This window comes from Triticum aestivum, chromosome 2D (assembly GCF_018294505.1).
Source record: "Triticum aestivum cultivar Chinese Spring chromosome 2D, IWGSC CS RefSeq v2.1, whole genome shotgun sequence".
NCBI lineage: Eukaryota > Viridiplantae > Streptophyta > Magnoliopsida > Poales > Poaceae > Triticum > Triticum aestivum.
Genome location: NC_057799.1, coordinates 110,053,828 through 110,065,753, shown reverse-complemented (window position 1 = coordinate 110,065,753; position 11,926 = coordinate 110,053,828). Strand labels below are relative to the sequence as shown.

The 11,926-nt window shown below is 45.1% G+C and overlaps 1 protein-coding gene across 3 annotated transcripts; it reads right to left on the bottom strand.

Moving 5' to 3' along the window:
* Positions 1 to 2,313: 2,313 nt before the first annotated feature.
* On the bottom strand, positions 2,314 to 6,358 carry LOC123048964 (uncharacterized). 3 transcript variants are annotated; one of them, XM_044471971.1, is made up of 7 exons: positions 6,218 to 6,358; positions 6,022 to 6,112; positions 4,675 to 5,599; positions 4,489 to 4,568; positions 3,371 to 4,380; positions 2,929 to 3,081; positions 2,314 to 2,748 (listed from the first exon to the last, which is right to left on the bottom strand). In XM_044471971.1, exons 5-7 carry the CDS (start codon positions 3,902 to 3,904, stop codon positions 2,365 to 2,367), a joined length of 1,071 nt encoding a protein of 356 aa, XP_044327906.1. In that variant the 5' UTR covers positions 3,905 to 4,380; positions 4,489 to 4,568; positions 4,675 to 5,599; positions 6,022 to 6,112; positions 6,218 to 6,358; the 3' UTR covers positions 2,314 to 2,364. The 3 variants fall into 3 exon arrangements, with proteins under 3 accessions (XP_044327906.1, XP_044327909.1, XP_044327908.1); XM_044471974.1 differs by having other exon boundaries at positions 4,489 to 4,553; XM_044471973.1 differs by lacking the exon at positions 6,218 to 6,358 and having other exon boundaries at positions 6,022 to 6,167.
* Positions 6,359 to 11,926: the final 5,568 nt, after the last annotated feature.

The following is an 11,926-nucleotide window of genomic DNA, read 5'->3' as shown; positions in this document are numbered from 1 at the left end:
CGCGGAAAGGGGTTAAAAACCGTTTGTTTAGGACCGACGCGCACTAGTGAATGGTTTGTTTATTTGATTCATCTATGTGATATTCTAAAGCATTATTTTATAATATTATAGTGTATCACGTGGATTGTTTATTTTAAATTATATGGAATATTGGACATCAGATGCACTGTCAGACCAGTTCACCCATGTATTTCATTTTTATACATTATCTCGTTATTTTATCTCAAAATATTATATCAATTTATATATATATATATATATGTATATATATATATATGTAGGAGGATATGAAACATTTTCGACAAAAATTAGCTGTCATTTTGCTCGATTCGGAGCTGAATAAGCTAAAAGGAGGTCCCATATACCATCAACCTGACGATAAAGAAACTTTAGCTAATTCTGATCTCGAGATCCTGGAGAATCCACCTGACATAGTCAAAGACAAACGTCCTGCCCCAATCACTATCATACCCACGGACCAACATGAATTAGTTGTCGGCCTCTACAACTACATCATGTCGATCGATGATGCCGGGTGTTTGGAGTAAGTATCATGTATAAATATTTAAGCGGATGTACATTATTATTCTTCCTACCATCCAATTTTTAGGAAGTTATGGGTCTGGAGCTCGACACCCGATCCAATGGGCTTAAGTCTTAAGAAACTTCAGTGCATACTTAAGATGGAGCAGCCTATGGACAATGATTGCTTCAACACCGTCGTGCGTATACTGGCATGTGACGAGGGAGTATTGTTCACAGACCCTCCTATACACTACATGGATCTAAGATTTTGTGTAAGTTATCATAACTCTTCATTCTACGTGTCATTAGTATCAACATGTTGAAACAATATTTCTTTTTTACTTAGTCAACACGAGGTCAGAAGTTTTGCGAGAAGGAAACTGTCCAGACATTGGCAACATTATTTGATAGCTGGCCTGGGATGGACAACGACATCTCATCATGCAACATGGTAAGTAAAGTATTTTGTCCATTGTTATCATGGTTTATTGTTGTTTCTAATAGCTCCACTTGTACATTTATCTTCCACATGCATCCATCGGCCGATACATCTTGTACGTCATCGACAAAGAGGCACGTCGTCTATATATTATGGATCTTATTCAAACATCACAATCGTCAGAGGATAAAAAATTGGGGCATGCACTGAAATTTAAAAGTTTTGCAAGGGATTTCAAAGAAGCACTCGAAATAAAGCTGCCTGGTTGGAATTCCGATATATCTAAATGGCAACGTTTATTTCCCTTCGGTATTCCAACGAGTATAGACGGGTAATGAATTCATTACAAAAACATTTATTTTTGTTATCACTATATTCTTTATATTATTAATTTAAAGTTCTGCAGGAATGTGTCTGGCTATTTTGTTTCTCATTTTATGCTCTGGTGGAACGGTAAAGAATTGGTCAAGCCGGTTTGCGCGGTGAGTATTGTCCGTTACATGTTTTAAGACCTTCGGCGTGAAATTTTCATACTAACTACATGTATTGTTTGTGCAGGATGGGTATGAGTTGAGGAAGCAGTTTTTATTATACTTGCTAAAACATCATGGGAATGAAGCTAAAGGAAACTTTCCTAATATTGTGAAAGAATTTCTTAAGCGCATCATCTAGATATTAATAGTTTTGTAATAGATGTTTAGTTGGAACATCGCTCAGTTTGTTACATGGACATGTCGTTAATTTTTCTTTATGATATCAATTTACATTGCAAAAAATGGACTTCAATTATTAAATAATTGTGTCTGTGCTATATTGTTTGTACGTGTGGAATTTAATATGTAACTCTTGCAACCTATTTTAAGAGCCCGTGGTAACGCACGGGCATTGTACTAGATATTTATTAATTAGCACAACAAAACTAAAACTAAACTCGACTTACATAAGGAGGATTAGAGTTAAGTAGAAAAGCTGGCTAGGAGGTGCCATTGATGCTTTTTTATTAAGGTATTACAATAAAAAAGTTTTTAAGGCCTCCTCCAATGGTATGTGCCAGTACCTAGCTCTAAACAGTCTAAAACACAATTATTTAAATGATCTACTCCCTCCGTTCCAAATTACTCGTCGTAGAAATGGATATATCTAGAACTAAAATACATCTAGATACATCCATACCTGCGACAAGTAATTCGGAACGGAGGGAGTATCTTTTAGCACATATCTTATAATATGAATGACCCCACCCACACGTCATCTTCATATATATAATCTTAATGTGTGTGCATAAGGCTATCTCTTAATCGAAAGATAGTTCTTTTCTCTCTTCTTCTATTAAAATAAAAAAAAGATTATTTGAACTAGCTCTTATGCAACTATTGGAGGAGGTCTAACGTACAAGCAGGTTATGCGTCGTCGGCGTGACACTTGGCACATGGCTCGATAAGCCTGAATTTAACACTTGAGGGGACTTTACCCTCGATGTATGTCTTGATGACATCTACAGCTTTCTGTGCTTCCAAGAGGGCCTTTCTCGTTAAAGGCGAGCATATGCCAATGCAATCCCTCGTATGGCAGCCATATGCAGTGTCCAGTACCAGGCGCTTTAAGGATGCTGCGGTCTCAAGGATGTGACTTGTTAGCTCAACCAAACCTTTTGCAGAAGGAAATCCCCTCATTAGCACATTCTTCAACTTGCGATGGCCCTGCCCCCTCATATGCGTTTTTCGTGGTGAGGAATCACCATCAGGATCTCCCGGAATGGCATCATCAGCATCGCGCATCTCTAACTGCATGCATGTATGAATATATGCATCACGTACATGTCTTTGATTAGTCAGCTGACTAAATAAATGGAAAAAGATCTTACACATACAGACAAAATTAAAGGTACGTATACAAATACTATAATTCAACAGTAAAAGCTCATATTTGAATTTAGGCTTTCATATGGGGTAAATTTGACTTACACGCAAGATGAAAGTAGCCAGGACAGGACAAGCATTAAGAATAGAAACCAGGGAATAAAAATCAAAGTCTGGACAACGTCTTGGCGTATGAAGCTGTATCTCCAAGTACTTGAGGCGGCGGAATTTGTTAAGCTTTTTCATTGGAGTCGCAATCTGAAGAAACGACAGAGATGCTCAACTATTAGCATATGGTTATTATATATATGCGTATGCTCAGGTAAAAAGGCAATACTGATTTCACATAGTTGTAACAAAGCCCACTAAAACTACAATAACATTGTGAAGCTGTAAAAAAATGTTGATAGCCAAAGAAAGCAGTCAATGTCTTTGGTGGGATGATGTGTGCGTGTGGGGAGTGGGACAAAAGATAATTCTGATATATCTGTGAAAAATGTCCGCATAACATGCGTACAGTAACAATCTGAAGCCAACATGCACTGACCTCAAAGCATGATGATAAGACAAGCGAGCTAATATTTGGTGCGACTGAAGGAAGCTTAGTGGTGGCATAACAGAGCATGCCTGTAGGCTCATCATCCATACCAGACATTCTCATCTCCCTCACTAAGGGTGATGAATCTCCAAGGCAGATCTGCGTTGTGGGCAACCCATCATATCCAAAGCTCTTGAGTTGTGGAGCATCGCATCCAATCGTTTGCAAACTGTTGCAGTTGCGTACCAGTAGCAATTTGAGCCGCGACAGGGAATGAGGTATCTTCAGGCAAACCATGTCATTGCAGTAGGAAAGTTGCAGATCCTGCAAACTAGGACAAGTAGACAGGAAGCAGATAAGTTGCTCTCCAGTAACACGCATCCTGTGCAGATGCACTACACACAAGCTTATCAAGCAGCCAACCCTGTCAAGGGAATGGAGACCGCAACCAGCAATGGATAAAGATGTAATTGTCGAGCGTCCCCTGTTGCTGCTAGATAACAAGGAGCACGGGAAGTTGTAACCTAGCCCCTCATCGCCCATGTCTAGGTACAGGCCAAATTCACTGATCCCCTGTGCGATGACAGCTTGGAACCAGCGGTCAAGAACAGCAGGGTTTATGTAGAAGCCATAGGGAGGTACTCCCTCCGTTTCAAAATAGATGACCCAACTTTGTACTAACTTACAAGCCTGAATGTCTGAACACCTGTTCCGACGTGGTTATGCATGATGTGATCAACTCTGGCAGAGAATTCTTTTATGATAGCACTATTCTTTTCGAAGTACTCGTCGAATGTTGCAATGACGCCCCTCCTCAGTTGATCCTCTATAACTGGTAATTCTTCGTCAATGGGACCAATCGACGGCAGGCGGCGGCCTGGATCCAGTAATCCTAGTGTGTACATGTTAAAGTCGAGCCTGGCATAGGATCGCCAGAAACGCAAAAAGGCATGGGATACGCAGGCGGCCTGAGCAGCATCTCGCATCGGCGTCAACGAGTGTATGTGGCCAAGGATATCCTGCATTATATGTATAGTACGTACGTACGTAAGAACAAGACATAAATGTATGTAATTCTGATGAATAATGATTTGCCTTTGAACTGCGATTTATCGATCATACCATACCTCTGGAAGGCTGACCGTCGTCGTCGTCGTTCCTTCTTGTTGCGCAGGCGCCGGTCCGCCGCGAGCTGCAATGCAATCCACTTACACAAACGCAGATTAGTTACTAAACCATCCTATTCTGACGAATGATTTATGGTGGTATTAAAATTAGCACGACAACAGATCGAGATCGAGCAGCCGCCGTACCTGATGATGAAGAAGCCATCTTACTAACAAAATAAAGAGCTGGCCGGCCGGAGAGGGAGCCGATCGAGGAATCAATTAACAAGTCGCCGCCGCGAGCCGGCGATCAGAAAATCAATCCAAGACGACGAAGCTGAGCAGACTCCAAGAGGCGGTTCCGATATGATGATATATGATGGCGCGGCGGGTTGGTTAGTCTAATTGAGGAGCAGAATCAGGATCGGACTTGGGCTTGGACCCTGATAACTGCCGAACGGCAGATTTCAAGGAACCTCCCACCGAACGATTCGTTCGGGCTGGCAGCCCTGGAGCAGGGAGACGGTGTTGGGGAGCTGGAACGAGACGTTGTTCATGCTGGCGCCGAACCGGGTGTTGTTGGGGCCCTGGCAGAAGGGGCCGGGGCAGCAGTTGAAGAGGCCGAACCCCACGGTGGGTCACCGGCCCGGGCACCTTCACCGGATGCGGGCTCCGGAGGCTGTTGGAGAAGGCAGTCGCCGTGTTCGTGTCGTTGAACGCCGGCAGGAACGGGAGCATCGGCTGCGGACCGGGGCGGCCGAGGTGGCCGGAGGACCTAGTAGATGACCGGCCCACCGGGCCATTGAAGGTGTTGGCGCCGGTGGTGGGGGGCGTTCTTGTACTGGAAGATGGCGGTGGCGGTGGTGTTATCGAAGGGAACGCCCTGGGCGGAGGCGTAGGCGCGTGCGGCGAGGTAGTACCGTCCCGGTGCGGCGTGCGCGGTGACGAGGACGTCGGTGGTCTGGCCGGGGCCGAGAAGGACGACGGTGGTCTCGAAGGGCTTGGAGTACATGGCGTCCGCGGTCATCCTGTGCCCGGCGAGGCTCACGAAGAGCTCGGTGTTCATGGCCGCGTTGATGATGCATGCGCAGAAGGCTCGTCTCGCCGGCGACCACCGGGATGATGCTCGTCTCTGCATTAGTATAGTTGGTGAGGCTAGTGGAGAAAACATGCATCATGGAGTAATTTGCATTTGCTAGTCAAAGTGGGTGACATCACACGCATGCTGAAATTGGTTAGAATGTTTCTTCTGCACATTTTTTGTTTTGTTTAATAAGTAGTACAAACCTGAAGATTGTCTCTTTGGTTTATCAGTTTGCATGGCAGAATATAAAAGGCAACCAAGGATTTATCTGATAGATGCATTGGATAGCTTCTTTCCAAACCAAAAGTTGCTTTGGTCGGTTTAACCAAATCTGGAATTTGTGTACTAGTGCTTGTTGAATCATTCATTGGTGGGGAATTGTTTTTTTTTCAAGAAAAAAAAGCTTCCAAGATGTATCGGCACGCCGCTCTTGTTCACAACTTTACTAGTGCAAATCAATCGACGCTCACCTTGGCTGGCCGTTGATGAGGAGGGCATCGGAGACGTTGGGTGATCATGGACTGCCGGAGCACGGCGATGGGGTCCTCCTCCACCACTCCGCTGCACAAACACATAGTAGTACATATTCTCACGTCAGAGAGGAGAACAACGCTGCCATGGCCGCAGATATAGAAGAGAGGCTAGCACCAGCACGGCTGGCCATACCGAGGATGGCGGGGAACTCGGTGTGGTGTGGGGCTTGGGGAACGGGTAGGGGAGGGGGGTGGATGATGAGCGCGCCGTGCACGGTGGCGCGGAGCCAGGAGCTGTGGGCGTGCCCTCCTGGTCCTGGATGGTGTGGTGAACCGGTACGTGTAGCTGCCGCCGGGGCGGATGGGGCACTGCGTTTGCGTTGTGTCACGAACTCGGGCCCGTCCGCCCACCCGTTGCGCAGCTGCCGGAGGCCGTGCCAGTGCAGTGTCACGTTGTACTGCGCCCGCCAGGTTCACGGCCTTGATCGCCAACGTGTCGCCGTTGTACACCTCGACCTCGATCTAGCGCAGCGACCACCATTCACAAGTTCAGAGAGGCTGGGTGTGCTACGGCAGGCACGATTCACCGTGCCCAACAATCATTCAGTCTCCAGATCGAAGCTTTTGTAGAAAGGCTCTTACATTAACTCGGTCAATCAATATGGTAGAGCAGGAAAAAGTTGCTGCTTCTTTCTGCTGGTAAAAAGGAACAAGGTAGCAGTGCCCAGCTTTGTCAGAGTCAAGTGCTAGTTCTGTTCATTTGCCATTGAGAAAAAAATGTTCTTTGCCGTTTTAGCAGATGTGGAATGAATTTCATACTACTCCCTCCGTCCCATAATATAAGAATGTTTTTAACACTAGTGTAGTGTTAAAAACGTTCTTATATTTTCAGACTGAGGGAATACCATGTTTCGGTAACCTTATTATTGGAAACCAGGGCTCTAGTGTGAAAGAGCCCTAAAAAGAGCAAACAAAAGAACAGCACATGTATCGCAAAACAAGATTGGGACTGAAATTCTGAAAGGGACTGCGAAACAGAAAGCAAGAAAGCCTGCAACTCCAGGCACCATTTCTATTGGAAAAAGAAACGCCTCATACTATACAAATCTGCAAGTACATGATGACTTTGCAGTAGCAGAACCCCTACAAAGACTAAACCCACACTTCATATATGGAAGATTAAGGTTCCTTTGCGATTAAAATTTTCATGTGGTTTGTCCACAAGCAAGTAATACTCACAAAGGACAACTTACTTAAGAGGCGATGGGTAGGTAACTCGCGGTGTTGTTTTTGTGCTCAAGATGAGACAATACAACATTTATTTATCGAATGCCCACTTGCCAAGTTACTTTGGAGAACGATTCATATAGCTTTTAATATCAATCCCCCCGTAGATATTGCGTCTTTGTTTGGGACGTGGTTAGCTGGGGTTGAACAGTTCACGGCAGCTCGTATTCGGATTGGAATATGTGCGTTATTATGGGCTATATGGAACTGCAGAAACGATATGATATTCACCAGACAACACAACTTAACTTTTTTGCAGGTTATCTTCAGAGCTACAGTTTGGATCCGTACGTGGTCCTTACTCACTCCTATGGACTCCAGGGAGCCTTTGGTTAGTGGGTGCAACCAATGGGAGATGGTGGCTCGGGCTATATTCAACCGGTTTGGATGGCGGTCGCATAACAGGATAGGGGTCTAGAGAGCTTGTCCTCATTATCACCGTACCGGTTGTCTTTGTCCGATTGTATTTTTCAGTTTTATGTGCTTTGCTTTGCTTCGTTTGCGAGCTGTAAGACTTTTGTGGTGATACTTTCTGAATTTTTAATAAAAGGGCCGCATGCATTATTATGATGCAGAGGCCGGGGTATACCTCCATTTCGAAAAAAAGGTTCTTTGAGAAAGTAAAGTCAATCAGGCCTTCTTTTTCCGCTCCAACTGAACAATTACTCGTCTTTCAGCCATTAGGTGACCAGGACCAGGAGGCGACGCAGGTGTGATATGATTTGTTGGGGTCATTGAGCCAGCGCACTCGCTTCGCACCAATTTCTTCGTGGCAGCAATTAATTAATCTTTGCCAACTTCAACGACGTACTGTCGAAAGAAACATTCGGCGGATAAAGTCCATCTTCAGTATGAATGATTCAAATGTTTGATGCGGCCTCCCTACAATAAACAAACTTTAAGTTGACCTGGGTGTTTCCGTCTGGGTTTGTGAGATCTGGCCATTTCAAAACTTCTACCATTTAATTGAGCTCAATTCCTGTAACAAGATCCTATTTGTTGTTTAAGACAGCTAAATGCTACTACACGCATCCTTCAACAGGTTGGTGTGTTTGCAGTGCTATTTGCTGCAACATGAATGAGGGCAAGGCTGTGCGATAGGCGGAAAGCGTCTTACCTCGTTGGAGGGACGCGTTGCATGTTTATATGGCAGAGGCGCGCCTTCCTGGATAACAGCGCATACAAGAGTTTGTTAAGATTACATTGCTTGGAGAAGAAGGGATAAGAGAGAGGAAGGATTCGGTTATATCCACCGAAACCATTTAAACATCTATCCCTAGTCTATCTCTACAATGCTGCGTTTAACACTCTCCCTTAATCACAACTTCATCAAGTTGAGATTATGCTTGAAGTCTTCAAAACTCCGTGTGGGCAAAGCCTTGGTGAATCCATCGGCAACTTGATCTCTAGAGTGTACAAACCGGATGTCAAGTTGCTTGTTAGCAACCCTTTCTCTGACAAAATGGAAATCTATCTCTATGTGTTTTGTCCTGGCATGAAACACAGGATTAGCAGACAGATAGGTAGCACCAAGATTATCACACCACAAACATGGAGCTTTAGTGTTTTTCACACCAAGTTCCTTAAGAATAGATTGAACCCATATAATTTCTGTTGTTGCATTTGCCAATGCTTTGTATTCTGCCTCTATACTAGATCTAGACACAATTGCCTGTTTCCTTGCACTCCATGATATCAGGTTAGGACCAAAAAATACTGCAAATCCACCAGTGGAGCGCCTATCATCCAGGCTGCCTGCCCAATCAGAATCAGAGAAGGCACTAACCAAGGTAGATGATGACTTGCTGAAATTAAGACCAATGCTCAAAGTATTTTTGACATATCGAACTATACGTTTAGCAGCAATCCAGTGAACAGTGGTGGGTGCATGAAGGAACTGGCATACTTTGTTGACAGCAAAAGAAATATCAGGCCTTGTCAAAGTTAAGTACTGCAATGCACCGACTAAGCTCCTATATTTAGTGTTGTCCTCTTTGCTTAGAGGTGTACCTTCTGTAAGAGACAGTTTCCCAGAACTTGACAAAGGAGTGGGTGAGGGTTTACAACCTTGCAAGCCAGCCTCCTTTACCAAATCAGTGGCATATTTTTCTTGGGAGAGGTGAAGTCCATCATCATGTTTCTTCACTTCAATCCCTAGGAAATAATGAAGATTTCCAAGATCCTTAAGAGCAAAATCTGTACTCAAATCCTTCAACAATGCAGTTATTGCTTCATCAGATGAACTTGCAACAATAATGTCATCAACATAAATGAGAACAAATATGGATGTGTTCAGTTTATTGTAAATGAACAGTGAAGTGTCAGACTTGGAAGGAACAAAACCAAGTGTCTGCATCTTATGACTGAGGCGTGAGTACCATGCCCTTGGTGCTTGCTTTAACCCATAAAGTGCTTTGTCAAGTTTGCATACAAATGAGGGTGATTTTTCATTTTCAAACCCAGGAGGTTGTTTCATGTATACCTCCGCTTCCAGAACGCCATGCAGAAACGCATTCTGTACGTCTAGCTGCCTGAGACTCCAGCCCCTAGAGACAGCAATGGACAAAACAAGATGTATGGTTGCAGCTTTAACAACAGGACTAAAGGTGTCCTCATAGTCTATTTCATACCGTTGCTTAAAACCCTTGGCAACAAGTCTTGCCTTGTACCGGTCAATGGTTCCATCAGATTTCCTTTTTATTCCGAAGACCCATTTACAATCAATAAGGTTTTTACCTTGCTGTGGAGGGACTAGATGCCACGTGTTATTTTTCTCAAGTGCCAAATATTCTTCCTTCATTGCCTTTTTCCACTTTTCATCACCAAGTGCTTGCTCAAGTCTACTCGGCTCACCTGGTTCACCTGTAGAACAAACTAGGCCATACTTTGTTATATGCTTAATAGGTTTGATCACACCTTGTTGTAGCCGTGTTTGTCGTTGTGACGGTGCAGCAGGATCGGTAGCCACAGAAGATCCCGAGTCAGGAACAGGAGTTCTGGGCGCTGCAGGTTCCGAGGCAGATTCGCCTCGTGCTCTCCCTGGATCCTCTGTGGCTTCGGCCCATGACCCAGGTGCTGCAGGCGCCGCAGAAGATCTCGGCCTCCCGACCGGCTCATCAGGGGTGCATGATTGCGCGGGCCCGCGCGAATCAGCACCGGATCCAGCGCCCGTCAGCCGCGCCGCTTGTAGCAGCGCGATTCGTCCGGGAAACGCGTGCAGCTTCGACCACCCGGGTGCTGCCAGTTGTCGGGCGCTGATTGGAGCGGAGCGGGCGCGGGGTCGTCTCCAGCTGCGGACGGGCGCGTGGCACGCGCGGAGTCGCTGCCGGTCGCACGGGCGGGCGGACCCGCTGTCGGCTCTGACGCATCAGCCCGCGCGGATCCCGGCGCAGATTGCCTGCACTGCTGCTCCTGCAGCGATCCCGAGGCGGATCTAGCGCACTCCGAGGCAGATTTGCTCCCCACATCGTGACACACAAAATATGGCACTTGGGGATTAATTTGTGCATCATTTTCTTCTCTGTTTTCACTTCCGTTTTCTCCTGCAACATCACAAAGCTCATGCGCATGGTTAAGAGGGTTAGTCATCATTGGATCATCACAATTATTTTCTCCCCTGTGATCAAGGCCGGATAGATGAGGTGGCAAAAGAAGTATTTCTTGACGGAGTCTAGCGCCGGCATTAGGATGAAGATTAGCAAAAGGAAATTTGGTTTCATCGAAGATCACATCTCGAGAAATATAGACACGGCTAGTGGAGATGTCAAGGCACTTTACCCCTTTATGAAGCGGACTATAGCTAAGAAAAGCACATTGCTTTGAGCGAAACATGAGCTTGCGATTATTGTAAGGACGAAGATTGGGCCAACACACCCAACCAAACACACGAAGTGACTTGTAGTCAGGTTTGACGTGAAGGAGCCTCTCTACAGGAGTCTCATTGTTGATAACGCGACTAGGAAGCATGTTGATGATGTGGACAGCCGTGAGGAAAGCCTCATCCCAAAACTTGAGGGGCATGGAGGTGACAGCTAAGAGGGCTAGTCCTACCTCAACGATGTGTCTGTGTTTACATTCTGCAGAGCCGTTTTGTTGGTGAGCGTGAGGACATGACACATGGTGAGAAATACCAAGATTTTGGAAGAAGGAGTTCAACTTTTCGTACTCCCCCCCCCCCAGTCTGATTGAACAGCAATAATCTTGCTGTCAAACTTGCGCTCAACGAGAGCTTGAAAGTTTTGGAAAACTTGAAAGACATCTGATCTTTTCTTAAGAAGATAGATCCAGGAGTATTTGCTATAGTCATCGATAAAATTCACGTAATAAGTGTGTCTACCAACGAAGCTAGGGGCAGGACCCCAAACATCGGAAAAAATTAATTGCAATGGTTTTGTAGACACACTAGTTGATATAGGATAGGGTAATTGATGACTCTTAGCATGTTTACATGAATCACAAACTGTTTCAATATTGCGCTCATCAACAAACGGGAGCTTATTTTTCCTAAGCAATCTTTCAACTAAAGAAAAAGAGGCATGGCCTAATCGATCGTGCCATCGGATTGACGAAAGCTTGGCAACACCGTAGGCTTGTTTATTGAATCTTCGATGCTCCG